The following is a 16,544-nucleotide window of genomic DNA, read 5'->3' as shown; positions in this document are numbered from 1 at the left end:
GCGAACAAGTTGAACCTTTTCACCGATGCTTACAAGAGCATTGAGCTTGTTTACAAGCTGCTGGTAACGCTACCTGTGTGACAAGTGACATGTGAACGTTCTCTCTCTGCCTTGAAGAGACTCAAAATCCGTTTGAAGAGGTACAATGACACAAGAACATCTTGAGGCGTTCAGGAAAAAAGGATCTTGGCCAAACTTAACACTTAAAATATCATTGATGGTGTGGCTGCCAGAATCAGCTAACTGCGTAGGCTTCTACTCTCGTAGACATGACATGTGCTCCTGTTATTGAACATATATATTTTAGTGGATTTTATTTAGCTTTTTTTCAAAGAAATTTCAAGCATATTGTCACAAAATGCTTAAAAACTAATTAAAATCCAGTCTAAACATATAATTTGCCTATTTTTGTTTACGTTTTTAACTTTCCTCAGTTTAATAAAGCGTTGCTTCTGGAAATAATTGTGGGTCTTTTAAAAGTATTATTGTAACCTACAAAATTGAGAAATATTGCACCATTTTGCATCTAGGCATTCCTTAACTTCAAAAAAATCTCAATGGGGAGGGGGACACCCCCTCCCCTAAGACCCCTCCCCCAGGACGGCGATCACTAGTAAGTAACATATCAATGAATAATGGGCCGGTCTAGGTGAAAATGCCCAGGCCGGTTTTAAGACCCAGTCTTCCCCTGCTTTCGGCAAATGCTAGTCGTCTGTCGGACAACATAAGCAGTGTTTTAGATTGTCCGACGTGAGTTTTGTTCGTCAAAGACCACTCGGAAAGGTAATATAAAAAATTAAACAAAACATGATGTTATCCAATATGCCGAGAATGATCACATGATCTTAACCAAGTCAACACTGTACAGTATCCGGAGCCTTTAAAAAAAAACTATCGTAACAATGTCGGCTTGATCACATAATTATGAGTTGTGTCACAACAGGGCAGATCCATCCCTGTATACGGGGGTTATCGCTACTACTTCAAATTTCCAATCAACTTTCGATATTCCTGAAATGGTGCGAAGTCATAAACGCTATGCATCTCACATAAACTCAGATAATAAGAAACAGCTTTATGAAATATTGTACTATCTAAAGTGAAGATAAAGATGTCATGGTAGAAATAGTAAAATTTCGTTAATAATATTTAACCTGGGGGTACAATATGTGGAAAAGGGTCAGCTATAAAAGTTATTGACGGTCTAACGAGTAAAATCTTATTTCTCCGATTTAGTCTGACCGTAGGTATCATTTTTCCAGTTGTACACCTCCTCTCCTGAAAACCTTATTTAAGAGGAAGAGGGGGAGGGGGGTTGCCATTCGTCCATGTAAATTCTTGTCCAAGAATTCTGCTTTTAACTCAACTGGATGTCAAATGTACTCATATTTTCCGTATGTGCCTATTGGGCTAATGGAAGAGTCCAATGTTGTTATTTGGCTCTTGTGATACTTGTGCACGCAGCTGCACCGTGATATCCATTGTATGCAAATCAGCGAATGTTTTATAACTAAGTACAGTTTCAGGTTTCATACTTTTGATTCGTTGCAATTGTTTCAACCCCAAAAGCAAACATTCTTACAACTGCTTAATTAGAAGAAGATTTCCTCCGAAAAATCTACAGCAAAACTGTAAGTATTATCTCATGGAATTGCTTTTGGGTGTTTCTTCGATACATTTTTCACTACTACCATGTTGCGTCAAATAAGGGTCACGTTTAATGAAGTCAGCGTGTATTCTTGCAGACAAACTCACACATATAGGAGCCATTCTGTTTTCTCATTGTGGTTTATACACGAGTAACCATTCCCGTTTTCATCCTGGTTAATATATAGTAGCTACTAGTATGTATCCATCTGCAACATTAGATGTAATTATGATGCAAAGATTGCGGTAGGCGGTGCAAAGTTACTGTATGTGAGTGAACCATTCGCCATTTGCCAATGGGCTTACTGAGACCCTATACACACAGAACGCAATATGTAAAATAATGTTATGTAAATCACGGGTTGTAAAAAATACATGGCATTTTGTAAATATTACACAACATTCGGTAAAAGTATACGTATGCATACGATAGAAAATTGCCGAAAACTATAGTAAAGGTCCACTTAGTCATTTTACATGATTAAAGGGAACTTTGCCAAAGCGTTAATCAACGGATGCAGAGTTAGATAATGCAATCTAACTTGTACCAGTTTATCAAGTAAAGTCATTTATCGTTACTAAATATACTAGTAATCCACCGTCATACACGCGCAGGCCACATTCACTTCGCGACCATTAGAGCTACAATGACATGGAAAATCACGTTAAAAGGACGGCCGTTAAAATGACTGGGGCCTGGAAGAGTTGATTGACAAATTCGAAGGTAAGTTTAGTTATTTTGTAAGTAAACGTGACAATACTGAGAAATGCTTCTAGACTCACGACAAAATTAAATAGAAGACTGCTTTTGATTCGCTTGCGTTACGTAGACCTAACTTTAAATGTATACATTAAGTTAGAATAGCTGCTGTTTGTCATTGTCAACTCCTACTTGTCAGAGAATCACGGACGAACGGCTGATTTATACTGTTACTTGGTGTTTTCTATTCGTAAGTTCAGTTACGCCTAATCCTATAACTTAGTGTATACTTCTAGTCCTTTTTACATAGTAGGGCTTATACTTAGGCTATACTAGGCAGTATATATTAAAACGGCCTTACGCATTGGCCTATCGTAACGCTGATACATTTTTTTTATAGAGTAAACGTATTCATGTGATGCAATTTATAATTACTGGTTTGCCAATTTAGCAGGTAGCAAGTAGGCCAAGGCTGATGTGGATTGGTGATACTAATAGACCTAACTAAGACTATAATATGGAAGTGATCTAGCCCTTATGATAGCAGTGTATGCAATTGCAGACACTCGGAGTGAGCAAAATAACATAAAACAAGATGACAACTTAATTCCTTGACTTTTAGTTAATTGCCAATAGACAGGAGAGATGCCATTTTGGGACCTAATTTGCATATTGTCATACAGCATGAGCTCAAATTGAATAAAAGTCATGTGACATGAAATCCTCAACTTCTCACCTGTTCATTGATATATAGTTTCCTGTACAAAATATTCTAAATTATTCGAATATTCTAGATTACTTTAAAAGAGATCCCCCCCCCCCCCCCGAGACTGCATTATTATCTCATGAGTTTACAAGGAGTTAAAAAATCTGAAAGTTTACCACTTTGAAAATCGAAGCACGCCAGATATATGTAAATGTGAGTGCCACCATGCCTACCTGTACTTTAGGGCTAACTTTAACTTAAGCTGTGGCTGTATGCAGTTGGTACACTAGATGTCTCGTTTTTCTTTGATAGCTTAAATAATTCGTTTAGTTGGTATAACACTACTCTCTGTGAATATCAAGGAAACTTATGTACATATAATATATTCAACAATAACCATGGTGTAAAAACAGGGTGATGCTTATTTTAAACTTGATTTTTCAGATGGGAAAACAATGTTGCAATCCATTTGTTACCACATTTGTTTCCTGAGATACGCATAGGAGCAAACTATCTGTAAAGGAATCACGTGCAGCTTTCGTAGACTTCCATTGTGTAAGTTTGCATGTCCTTGTGCTCACCAAATTTGTAATTATGTCAGTTTGTGTTTGGAATACAATGCACAAATTTGATGCAGATATTTTATCTTAATGAATGAAGAATATTTATCAACTACTCAATTCCTGGTAGAGAGTAAATTTCTCAGAGGTACTGATTTTTAGGATGAATGTTTTTAATCGTCAGGAGAAATTATATGGTTCAAGAACATGGTTTTCAATCCCTCCAACACTTGGGCTTTCTTTGTTTTGTTTTTGCCAAAAGACAATCTATGCAATGGTGATGTCCTGTGTGTGAGATGTCTGCTTGTATACATGATATCTCAAGAATCCTAGACTAATTTGAGTTGATACATGGCAGAATGGTGTTCCCTGTTGTTTTCAGTGAAGATATCTTGTATAGGAATGAGAGGGGGCAGGGGTGGGGGGGGCTGAAAAACTTTAGAAGGCAATTTCTAAGTAGCTATACATGACATTTACTTAATATTTGGTGTGGCGCGTTGATCCATCATCACTATGTTTTCACTGCCATTTTGGGCTTGCTAATTAAATATTGATGATTGGCTGGCAGTATTGAGTATGAGTATTTTTCCGAAATTTGCATGAAAACACAAAATCTATTAATTTTTGAGTTGATAGAAGGCATAATTATAACCATTAAGACCAAAGGATGGTCCCTGTTGTTTTTGGTGCAGATATCATGCATAGTAATCAGTGGACAGGGCTTAATGTACCACAGGTCTTTTTTAATATTATGACAGACACTACAAATAGAACATCTTGAGAGTATATCTGTTGAAGGTCCTTGCTTGATAATTAATTTTTTTACCACTTGAATCACTAAACGATTATTATTTTCGGATGCAGATGTCACGTTTTTGTGAGTGATACATGCCAATAAATGCCTAGGAACTATTTAGGTTTTTACACAGCCTTATTATGATGGGAATGTATTTATCGTTTTTTTTTTTGGTGTTTTTTTTTTTGTTACTAAGGAAAGCACCAACTTGCAGTTGTATTTGCAAAATATTTCAGAAAGCCTCAGCATATGTGTTTTTTCTTGGAGAAAGCAAAATAAACCCTCAGCAGTTATTTGTGATCATCGAGAGACATGCCCTCAGAGAACATTTATGTAGGTCATTGATGTGTGCTTCAAATCATTATATATGTTTAATCTGGAATACCAAAAGGCATGTCTTGATGACTGGGAATTTTCCATAAAGTTGTTTTTGAGTTGCATGAACTGGTAGTGGGGAGTGCAACCAGATTCGAGATTTTCGTGCATACCGTGCCAACAACAAAGACAAGGTAACTGCAGTATAGCAGTAGTCATAGTCAGCATTACACATGTTTTCACATCTCAAAGTTCACTTTGATGTGTATCGTCCAGTTTCTGTTAAACAGATTATATCCTTCCTTTCACCACTACTTGTTTTGATTGGTTTACATGCTAATTCAAATTAAACTAGTAATGAACAAATCACTGTATCTAAAGTTGTTGCTAGTTTTAAATTGACATCAGGAAGAGTTGTTTCTTTGTCATTACATTTTCAGACCCGTCACATCGGGTGACTTGAGGGATTGTTGTTATTGTAAAAGTGTTTAGATTCGTTGTGCTTAATACTCAGCAGTACAATCATAGATCCAATCAACGTGATGTTTGTGTGTTTAACATTCTGAATGTAGAATTTATTACACAAACAGTAACATGAAACTGATATAGTGTCATAGCATTCAGTGTCCCAAGAATGATAATGGTCAGTTTATTGCAAATATGTTTCATGTCACAAAGTTCACTATTGTTCCATTTTCTTTCAAGAAGATTTCATCGGTTCACATCATTCTTCATTCTTTATTTGATACTGGTTGATTGTTGACTCTTAATTGAAATTAAACTATTATCTGCAGCAGATTATGAAAATACTGCTTATGTATGGGTGACTAGAGGGAAAGTTTTATCTTTGTCATAGTCTTCATGGCCGACAGTTGATTATGATTTAATTTTAGCTTTAAAATAATATTTTACTATAAACGTTGAAGAGGTGGGGTATTGATTTGAAAAGTGAAGGCAAAATAATTTCAGAGTTAACTGGCTACCACCAAATATTCAAGATCCTTCCTCTTACTTGAGGATGTATAAGTATTGATCCATTGTGCTTAATAGTATTACAACATAATCCTGTGAAAGAGCTGATAGTAAGTTTAACTTGTTGGAACAGTACTACAGTGCTCAATTATATACCAGCATGTTTAAGTTGCAAAGCTCACATGACAAAGGAGATTATGTTTTCTTAGAATGTCCATAGGTTGATGTTTTGTAATTGAACCTAAAGTAACTATGAACAGATCATTTTACGTATCTATGGAAGAAATTTTAGCTAATGCTGCAGGTAGAGTTGTATCTTTGTCAAATTTTACAATCAGACAGTTGATTATGTTAATTTTGGTGAGCTTTCAAATATCTACCTACATGTCGAGGGAGTTGGTTGAAAATTCCTAAGTCGATCAAATGCTTTTTCTGCATGCATCTCAGAAACTAAAAATAAATCCTTTAAATTTTCGTAAACATGCACCTTTAGGAGATAGTACCTCTTGTTCAAGTTTTTGTTATTACCTTTTGTTTATGTCTATGTTTATGTTTTTGTTTTTGTTATTTTTTTATTATTGGTAAAAGTGGGATTTACATTGCTGAAAGATTTCAACCGTTTGAAAGTTTGCTATCAATGTCGTTACGACCGCCTTATGTATCTGATGCCAACTGTCATCCATAACTGGACACAAAAGTTAAAATATCATGGCCATGATTCACTTTTCATGCATCATTGTAGATGTACGGGATACCCTCTTAAGTGTTGAAATAAAAGGTTGAATTCATCAAATGTTCTGAATTATTTGTGTTGTCCTTCCTTTTGTGTCTCTGAAATGTGCCTTTCTGTTGTGATCGACTTAATAAAAAAAGGTGCATTAATCTACTTTTAATTATAAACCTAAAACATGTGTAAAACGCTTACTGAACGGGTGCTATAGAAATCGCTGACAAATTTTACATAATAATTTTGTAGTTGCGTTACATGCTGATCATGTAAAACTTTACAAACCAGCAGTTAAGTAAATACTTAAATGTTTTAGTGTTCTTATTTGACATGAAAATCAAGTAAAATTTTACTTAACCTGTGTAAACAATTTTCTGAGTGTACTGTCTCCTTTCAGAAGAGACTATAGCGCTACCATCTCGCTCTCTCCTTTAGAGGCTTCTCGGTATATGTCCTTCGACTTACATTTATCCACTGCACGGAAGAGTGGAAAGTTAATCCACATTGACGACTTACAAAACAAAAGCTGCATATTACCGTTTTGGCACGATAATCTTGTTAGAAACCTAAAAACAAATAATAATTAAAATGTGACACGCTTTATCTGTCAATGAATCTAGGCTAGAATTAGTGGTACAGAATGTATAAAATGTATGAAAGGATTGTCTGGTAGCCCTAAGAAGTTACCTTAAAAAAAGATCATTTTCCAAACATGTTGTCAAAGTATGAGAACGCTAATGTTGCGTTTGACAGAGAAACGATTTTTTAATCGTTAAGGATTCACATTTCAAATATGATTTGAACAGTAACGAACGTGACGTCATCTTTGCAAATGCAGATTGCGACATAGCCCATGCACGCTCCGTACAGTACCTACAGTAATCACAACAAAAACCGCGTTTGTATACAGATTAATTTCTTCCTTAATTTTCGGTGACATTACTTATAAATTAGAAATGTTTTTAGAAATGTCTTAAACCGCCATATCTGTAGTAGATCGGTGGTTTCGTGGTCTTTGTGTAACACAAGATAAGTTTGAACAGCAGACTCTTCGTTTTTAACATTGCGATGTTCAGCTCCATTGCGAGAAATGTTCGCATGTAGGTTACTCTAACGTTTACAATCGGACAGTTCTGAAACGCCTAAGCTTCTCGGTACTACATTCTGCTCTGACATCGATTCCGCCAATTTTCATCTTTCGGTGTTCCAAATACTTACAAGTTTCCATTTTCTGTAAAGTTGATCCGTATTTTTTTATTTCAGCGACTTCGAAGAACGGTTTATGAACTGTAGTTTGAGTGTGAGACTGTATGATGTGCAACGTATACCAACTGGGCATGGTAGGCTGTATACGTTCGCGATATGTACGTAATATATAATAGGCAATCACCTGTGCGTGTACACACGGGGGTGTATTTGCTGCGTAAATAGGATTGCTAACTTCAAGTCGCTCGTTTTGCCTATTTGCCCGCACTACGCCAATCACCAAATTGATGCGTTCGAATAAACGGTGCTTTTCGTGAGAAACTGGTGAATATAAAAACCAGATTTCTACTAGAAAACATCGTCGAATGGGGACAATTTTTACATGGTTAGAAAGAGAAATATAAGAACTACACCGACAACTTATCAAAATCTTCCACCAGACAATTCCTTTAACTCAGTCTACCTCCAATGAAGCAAAGAAAGATATCTCAAAAAAAAAAGGCGTTGCTAGAGTTCAACACCGTAGCCGCGGAGGTTGGTTGATTCGGTCAAAGGCTGACCGCAAGTTATATGAAAGATGCAGAAGTGTTTTTAGCAGCACAACTTACTACCATACAGTCAGTACCCAGCGGTGCGAAAAGTGCTTTCTTTTCTTGTAGAATAAGCATGACGTTACATTAACCAATTTATATGTCTGGTAACTGGTGAATTTGATGAAGGAAAGGCGTTTATTCCAATCGTTATTTACAACAGACACATGAAAGGGGTGGAAAGGGAATTTCGGCCTTTTTTTCCGAACGTAACTTAACAACTTTCGAACTGTTTGAATTTTTTTAAGTTCAAGTGGCATGTATATGTATAATCGCTGAAAAACCCCTTTACCACAAATCGTTATCCATTTCGCTTCAAATCATCATATAACGAAGTCAAGTGCACGGCAAATGTATTCTCACATGAATTCAGGTTACGAATACAGGGTACTAGTAAAGTGGTGACTGTCCCGTTCCACGTTGGTACGTATTGCGCGAAATACTATAACTATGCGTGATAAAATTAATGGAATTGAATTGCTTGCATCGAATGATTAGTGGAACTATTCATGGCAGGGAAATGATTTTTCTGTGTGGGTTGGGGCATAAGGACGCATACGGATGAAAATACTCACTACCAATACATCGATTTGGTACATCCACACATAAGCAATGCCATATCGTAACAATCGCTACTTCTAGTATAACTCGCTGAAATCAGACACTCAACACTGGTTTGCATTTAACCTGAAAGAATAAATTGTGTTGTCACATCAAGATGTCATGGCCACAGAGATCCACCACTCCCATTCATCCTCCATACCAATTCAATATGAGTACCACATGAGCCCGTACATATATATAGGTATATAAATATGGGTCATGAAGTAAACCTCCTATAAGTTCATGATCCATGTGTGAGTCATGTATAAACAGTGACAAGCTACTGCCGGTGGGCAGAGTTACATTGAAATCAAGAGTACATGGTCATGGGGAAATTATGCATTGCAGGTCATTGTACGTACCAAATGGCAGGACAATCAGTTGTAGTATGCAGGCACAGCGAGCATCCGCGGGATTTTCTTTACATCGGTGGGGGTGCAATGGTTGAAAGCTGACCTTAGCTGGTCAGCATCACATATAAGGCAATTAAATATAAAACCTGAGAGGGCATTTTGGCATAAAAATACCCAGACAAAGCTCTAGTTTGCCCACTGAAAAGACAGTGGTTGCCACTTTGACGCCTCGATGAGGTTAGCTTTGAGGGAGTTTTGGTCAGAGAACTTTCTTTTCTTAAGAATGACAACACATTTGTTATGGTCTTTATTTATTTCTTGTTCTTAACACATAAAACTTTCAGAAGTAAAACTGTCAGAAAATAGTAACAAGACAACAAAACAATTGCAAGTGATGGCACAATCACATAATAAACAAGCTTTGAAACGCTATGGAAAAAAAAACTTGAGGTAGAGTAGCAGGACGGAATGTTTATATGAAAGGCAAGTCCAGGAATGGGCAGAAAGTTTGGTCGAACAGGTTAAAAATACTTGAATACAATAAAATATCACCCTATATAAGATATAAGAGGAATATATATATTGCTCCCAGCAAAACATTGTACCTAAATCAGGGGCGTGTCCAGGATTTTCAAGAAAATTTCTCGTTTGATACCCCCCAGATCACCGGAAATGGCACTTCTCGGGCTTAAAACTGACCAACCAGATGTACACTTTTGCCTAAGAACCAAGTATTTCCAAATAGTTTTGTTTTCATATATAACCTTTTTGAAGATTGTCACCAGTCACACATCATGTTCGACCTCATCACATCTCCCCTGGATCATTGCTTTTGTAGGTGATTCTACGTCGCGGCCTACAATACCCGTCAGCCCCACTTTTCAAGGTTTTAAGCCCATTATTTGTTAAGAATTTGAAAATTAACATTTCTCGTGAATAAATTCACTACAAAACATACCCATAATGTTGCACAAAATTTCATCTACCGACAACCAATATAGAAAAACCTCCTTCAACCCCTAACAGACCGGTCAAAACTGCATGAGTAGAGGGAAGTATAATTAAGAATGTTGGTCAGGGAATTTTCGAAAATTCGGACACAGTTAATTTATTGGTGTACACATATTAAAACCTCTTATAACGGCTACTATAAAACTTCGTTGAAGGAAATAAAAAAAACAACAGATATTTCTGAAACCGAACACTACACACATTGACAGTTTGGAGCATGGGCGCAGATCAGTCTTGGATAATGGTGGGGACGCATGTCTGTTCTCTGACACTATCTAAGCGGAGCGCGACCATGGGTTCGCGCGAAGCGTACGATTTTTTTTGGGCAAATAAAACCTCCCAGATCGCCGGAAATAACACTTCCCAGACCTAAAAGTTTGCTATCAATGTCGTTACGACCGCCTTATGTATCTGATGCAAACTGTCATCCATAACTGGACACAAAAGTTAAAATATCGGAAATAACACTTCCCAGACCTAATGATACTCCCAAACCTCCTTAAGTTTTAGATTTCATGGCTTAGAAATTTAGTTTGGGGCAATGCATGGGCGTCTGCAGAAAAAAAAATCAGCGGACAATCATCCAAGTAGACTTTTGTATACGATGGGTCTGGGGTCCTCTCCCAGAAACAATTATAGACTGCCGCAAATGCAATTTCCGTACTATATTTAACAACTGTGGTTAAATAAAATAAAATGAGAACTGCTGCATGTCATTTGCACAATGCTGGATCAAACTGCGCCAAAGTTCAATAAAGGGGAACTTGATATGCAGCTATTGGTCAAGAAAATATATTTGTGGTAAACCGCATCCATAAGGACCAAAATACCCCATTCAATTGTGGTATGGTACTACAGTTTACCATGGAAAAGGGGTGGTACTTTGCCGTGGCTATTGTGGGTATATTGTTTTCCTAGGCTACACTTCATCTTCGGAACTTACATAATTTGTTCAAAGAAAATAAGCTTTTTCTGCTCCTATTCACAGGGCTATAGTAATATAATGACTAGAGGTGTGTAAAATAAACTCTAGGCTATGTAGATTAACATGGGTTTTTCCACGAGCTAAAGCAATGTACATCATTACATATTTACGCAGAGCCAATACAAAGTTCTTACATCTTTATTACATAACGGTGTATTTTGCCGAACGTTAATACGTTGATAGTTGACAAGACTAGTGCATATGGGTCTAGACCTAACTAATAGACGCGGTATAACAGGCTAGCCTGTGTTAGTTGTATCATCCAACTGTTATGTTAAAATCATAGCACAACTCCAGTTTTACCACAAAAGAAAAATTGCAGATCTAGTATTGATTGTTCAAATTCCAACTGGCTATAAGTTTTGTGCATATATGCCAGGTAACCAATAACAAAAAAATCGTCATTTGCTGCATCAAGGAGGCCTAGACTGTGGTCAAAACAAGTAATTTGGCAATAGTATAGGCCCACGGGCACTCGTAACGTTGTCTATGTGTAGTGTTTTGAACGAATCGTGTCCAAATTCTTCGATTTTTGTCATCTTTTGGAAAAGCGTGCTGGTGAAATCCGTCTTTAATTGTGTTGGAGCAGCCTGTACCAACACATCGGCTTGGCATAATTAACAGTTACGAGATAAGTTTACGTAAAAACAAAACTCCAAACACCAAATCTCAATTACTATAGAGCACTGCAACAGTGTAATGTTGTGTGTTCTCAGACGTTTCTGAAAACGTCCCGGAAGTGCGCTGGGTTCCTCGACTGACGTCACGCCGCATTACCAACAGTTTTTAGAAAGATTATATTACCCTCGATTTTTGATCGCTTATTCCTCGAGAATGTGAGCTTCGTTTGACACAAATTGGGTATCTTTGGAAAGCTACGAGTGCATAGAAACGATGATTTATATAAATGTACCCCCTCTTAATGGTAGCCAAACATCTCTTTAATGATTTCTTAAGGAAATTCCTACATGCCATCAGTCATAATTCGCAACATATACAACAATTTAAGGAGTTTTGAGACAAGTTCGCTGCTAAGTGTTAAGAATTTTACTTTACACCAGTTGCGTTTGGAAGATAGCTAGCAAGATGCTCTTTCAACCTTAGATTTTTATTGCGTAAAAGATCGCTTTGATTTAGACAGAATAATGGAGTAATAGCGATGATTTTCGCACACCAATCTGCAGATCAAAGACAGGATAAATAATTTGGAAAATGTACGAAGTCGCGCTAATCGAGTAGCAGTTCAAAGTAGCAGTGAGGTACTTATGGGTTATATGACCCGCGGACACCTAGCTACTGTATAGTATATAGCTAGTAAAAGAGGAACCCTAATGTAACCAAGCTATCTACGTAGGCCTTTTTTATTGAGACACTACAGTAGGCTAAGCTGCTTATTTAGGATTCTGCGACATGTTTTACTTTGTTCATCACTTACTTTTAGGGTAAATAATACAATTTTCCAATGTGCAATTACGTAGCACCATGTTTCTGCTTAAGTGCCTAAACTCTGTTCATTGAAAGTATTGATCTGCACTATGGAGATTTGAACGGCAGTCATAGTGAATTTTGGTTTTGGCGAGTAGATATTTAGGTTGCCAAATAGCTAGTACTTTCAATAAAATTTCAGTGTCAGGGCAAGATGTCACTGTTCCCCTGACCAACAAGGAATAGTGCTAACTTTGTTAATTAAGGCGAGGATAACAGCTATAGGTACTTGACTCCATAAAGAACTCGGACATGTGGGTGTAAAGAACAGAAAAATATATTGATACAATTAACGACTGAAACACCCCTTCATAAAGAACTCGGACATGATACTTAAAGTTCAAATGACAATTTTCAATCCAAAAGTTGGGTGAGCTTCAGGTTGCTGTCACTGTTTCACCAACTCCCGTCTTTTGGGCCACGCCCTCTTTAGGCTAGAGCCCCTTGTCTCTCGTTCTCCGCTGATGATGGTCGAGAATTGCAGGGCACAAAATACGTTTAACTAGTCTTTTGTCTACACATGCTCTGGAATTATCCCGAAGGAATTTGTAATACGAACCCTAAACACAATGAATCTTCCTGCAGATGTGAATTTCCCTTCGGGATATTGAAAACGCATAACACATAATAACATAAATAATAACATAAACCCACCACCAAGTCCTAAATAATCATAAGGCTCCCGATTCTATAATGCCCCCACTAACTGCTCCAATACAACACTCACTATAAACATACTATCTCTACCCCCTAGGGCAGCTTCATATGACCAGGATTATTCTAGAACATAATCTCTGTATCTGAAATATCATGCCATACCCCAAGACACAATTCTCCTCTCTAAAGTGATCCCTAATTGCATTATCTTGTAGCACATATTACTAAGTATTATTGACATATCCCCAAGGCTAGAGCCAAAGTTACCTAGGTCGGGATACGAACCCCAACAATAACAGTGACACTTCAATAAGCAATGAATAGAATAAATACATTCTAATACCTTGAAACACCAGTCCCCACATATTTTTAACAAGGATAAATAATGTGACTCACTTCATACTGGGCTTTGACTTGCTCCCTTTGAAACCTTTAAAACATGATTTGTCATAGCATAAATCTACTTTTCATACATGGTATATGGATTTACTACATTGAGTACACGAATCCTGTTGCTTGTGAAATCAAATCTCATTTGAGGTCACCAGAGGTCAAACTCTGAAAACCCTTTTACATGATATTGAACGAAGGGAATCGTGGATACTTCTGGATGCATCACAATGAGTGCAAACCCAAATTGTTTTGGCGGAGGTGTTTATTACCACGTAAAGTAGACTGACCTGTGTTTACCATGCCATAGTGTAATTGCATCAAAATATTTATATATTCTTCTTTTGTTTGGTCGTAAGATATTGAAAAATAACATGCTAGGTTATTAATTGCTTAATATCACCCTGTGAATTTTTGGGGGCCATCACATGACCATCATAAACAAATGTAAGGGACATTATTCTTTCGTTTGATGACATTTCATGACAACCGAGGTGGTTCTACCAGCCAGCAGGCAGCGGTATTCCGGCAGCGCCCACATAACCGATGCAAAAGTACGATATAAGCAATAAGAAAAATGATTTACTCCCATTAATTGCTTAATTTAACGCCGTAAAAATGTTTGTGCCATCAAATGACCACCACAAATGTATGTATGGGACATTATTCTTTCGTTTTCATGACATTTCATGACAATCGAAGTGGTTCTTCTATCAGCAGGGGTGTATTCCAGAAATAAAAAAAGGAAAAATAAAAGGAAGGAAATAAAAAATAATAATAACTCCCATGAAATGTATAATGCTTAAATGAGCTTAAACTGTACTTAAATTCACCATATGGCTTCCACTCATATATATAGGATATGGCTACTATCAGAATATACTAGCGTACTTTTATATCTTTAATTACCTGTGTAAAGAAGTGAACAAAGCAGAGCTTTTTCATAAAGGGGCGTAAAGTCCTAGATTTCCCCTACAAAGTGACTTTACCGAATAAAACTGTTCTACTTTGAAAGTGTAAATTTCTAAAATATGGGATCTCAATTTAAGAATGTTTAGATTTAAGGTTTACAAGGCCTGCGAAGTGCCATTTTCGGTAATTTTGGAGGCCTTTTTGGTAACAACAATAAAACATTCTACGCTACGCCCCAACCGATGTTGCTGCTCCGCTTAGATAATGTCATGATGGTCCCCTTTGGGAAATAGTCACCTACTAAAAAGTTCTTTAAAATAAGGCCTTAGTATATACGCACACCAATGCACTATGTAAAATTGGAACAATAAGTAATGTTTCTCAATGTTCCTGAACTGCCCCCCCCCCCAATGGGTTCTACCCAGGCAACGGCTCAGAAGTATCATTATTTTGTAGGTTTTTTATGTTCCGATAAAGTGGATGTGCCCAGACACCCAACAGTACTTTTATTTGTACTTATGATGCAATATGTGTGCATGTTATGGACATCTATATAACAAAATGATTTCATAATTGCGCACAAAATTGAAGTATGTTTCCGTATTGGGTTAAAGTGTCAATTTTATTGATCATGATCAAGCAGGAATGAAGATCGAAATTACAAAGGTGACATTTTCATTGGCCTATCTGGGTCACAAACATTTACAATTATATTGTTCTTTCTCAAATCGAACCGGTTTCTAGCCCCGCACCGTTCTCACATTTTGAAAAATTCCAACGCCACTGATTAGTGTCGCATCAATTCATTATTCTCTTATTTGAATAGTGAAAAATAGTGAATGAGAAATTGAGTACCCTAATAGCTCCTGAATAAGAATATTCTCTGTCCTGTACTGGTTAAACCCTTATTTGGCAAAGATCACAGTATATTAAATTTTTAAATGTAACAAACTGTCTATTTGTTTACAGAAGATTGATCATGACAACATTTTGAATCTGAGACAAATCGGTATATTCACCGACCAACAGAATATGCCTGTTTTAAGAGAAAGGAACGGAAACACTTAGAATGGCGGATAAAGTAAAATCATGGCGAGAAGCAATTGGATGGCCAGAAGGAAACTCCAGACAAATGCCAGTGTCAAATAAGAAAGGTATAGTTAAGCCTGAAATATTGTGCATGTTATTGTGTTAAATATATATAAGCACTTATTCGCATCACATACATCAGAAACGCATACAGTTGATACAATGTTAAAAGTGTCCCAAAGTTTGGAATGTCCTATACGTAGTCAGTAGTTCCTTGAAGCGAAATGATGGCGAAGATGGGAAATTGATCATAGTTTTGCTACTACATGGTTATAATGTACATACATACAAGTAATTAAAACTACTTCAGCTCCCTTTTGTTCAATTCATGTCTACCAGTAGCTTATAGTGAGTTACCGGTCTAATATCGAAAGAAGATGTATCGAACTACCGAGCTCAGGTAGATACCATTTTCAATTGGTGTAATGTGAACATCTTGCTGCTGAATGCTATGAAACAAAAGAAATGACTGTACACTGTAAATTTTAATTAGTCATATACACATGCCAAAATGGTCAAATGACTAATTTTGCATTAGTCAGAATTTTTGACTAATTTCATCAGTCATATGACTAATTAAAATGGCTAAAGACCAATGAAAGTTAGTCATTGTCCAAAATAGTGACGAAGCATAATTAGTCAATTGGGAATCACGAAATTTGATTTCAAAGCTTTATTTGTTATTTTTGGTCTTCAAGGTTTTTTGTTATTTACTTACAAACAACTTCCGCGCCACAATATGGATGAATATTAAAAAATTGTTTATAAAATCACCAATAATTAAAAACCCAAGGAATAATGGATATGCTATAAAACAATTTTCGGTTAAGTGTAAACTCT

General features: G+C 36.7%; 1 protein-coding gene across 2 annotated transcripts in view; it reads left to right on the top strand.

Annotated features, from left to right (window-relative positions):
- The first annotated feature begins 1,499 nt into the window (after positions 1–1,499).
- Positions 1,500–16,544, top strand: part of LOC139981299 (uncharacterized) — a 29,754-nt gene continuing 14,709 nt past the window's right edge. The window contains exons 1-2 of one of the 2 annotated variants that reach the window (XM_071993563.1): positions 1,500–1,631; positions 15,585–15,769. In XM_071993563.1, the coding sequence (XP_071849664.1) occupies positions 15,685–15,769 (85 nt within the window). In that variant the 5' untranslated portion in view covers positions 1,500–1,631; positions 15,585–15,684. Of the gene's footprint in view, positions 1,632–15,193; positions 15,770–16,544 lie in introns of those variants that run through there. The other variant, XM_071993562.1, reaches the window with a different exon arrangement.

The sequence above is a fragment of the Apostichopus japonicus genome, chromosome 15, assembly GCF_037975245.1.
Source record: "Apostichopus japonicus isolate 1M-3 chromosome 15, ASM3797524v1, whole genome shotgun sequence".
Taxonomy (NCBI): Eukaryota; Metazoa; Echinodermata; class Holothuroidea; order Aspidochirotida; family Stichopodidae; genus Apostichopus; species Apostichopus japonicus.
This window is presented reverse-complemented; position numbering and strand designations above follow the sequence as displayed.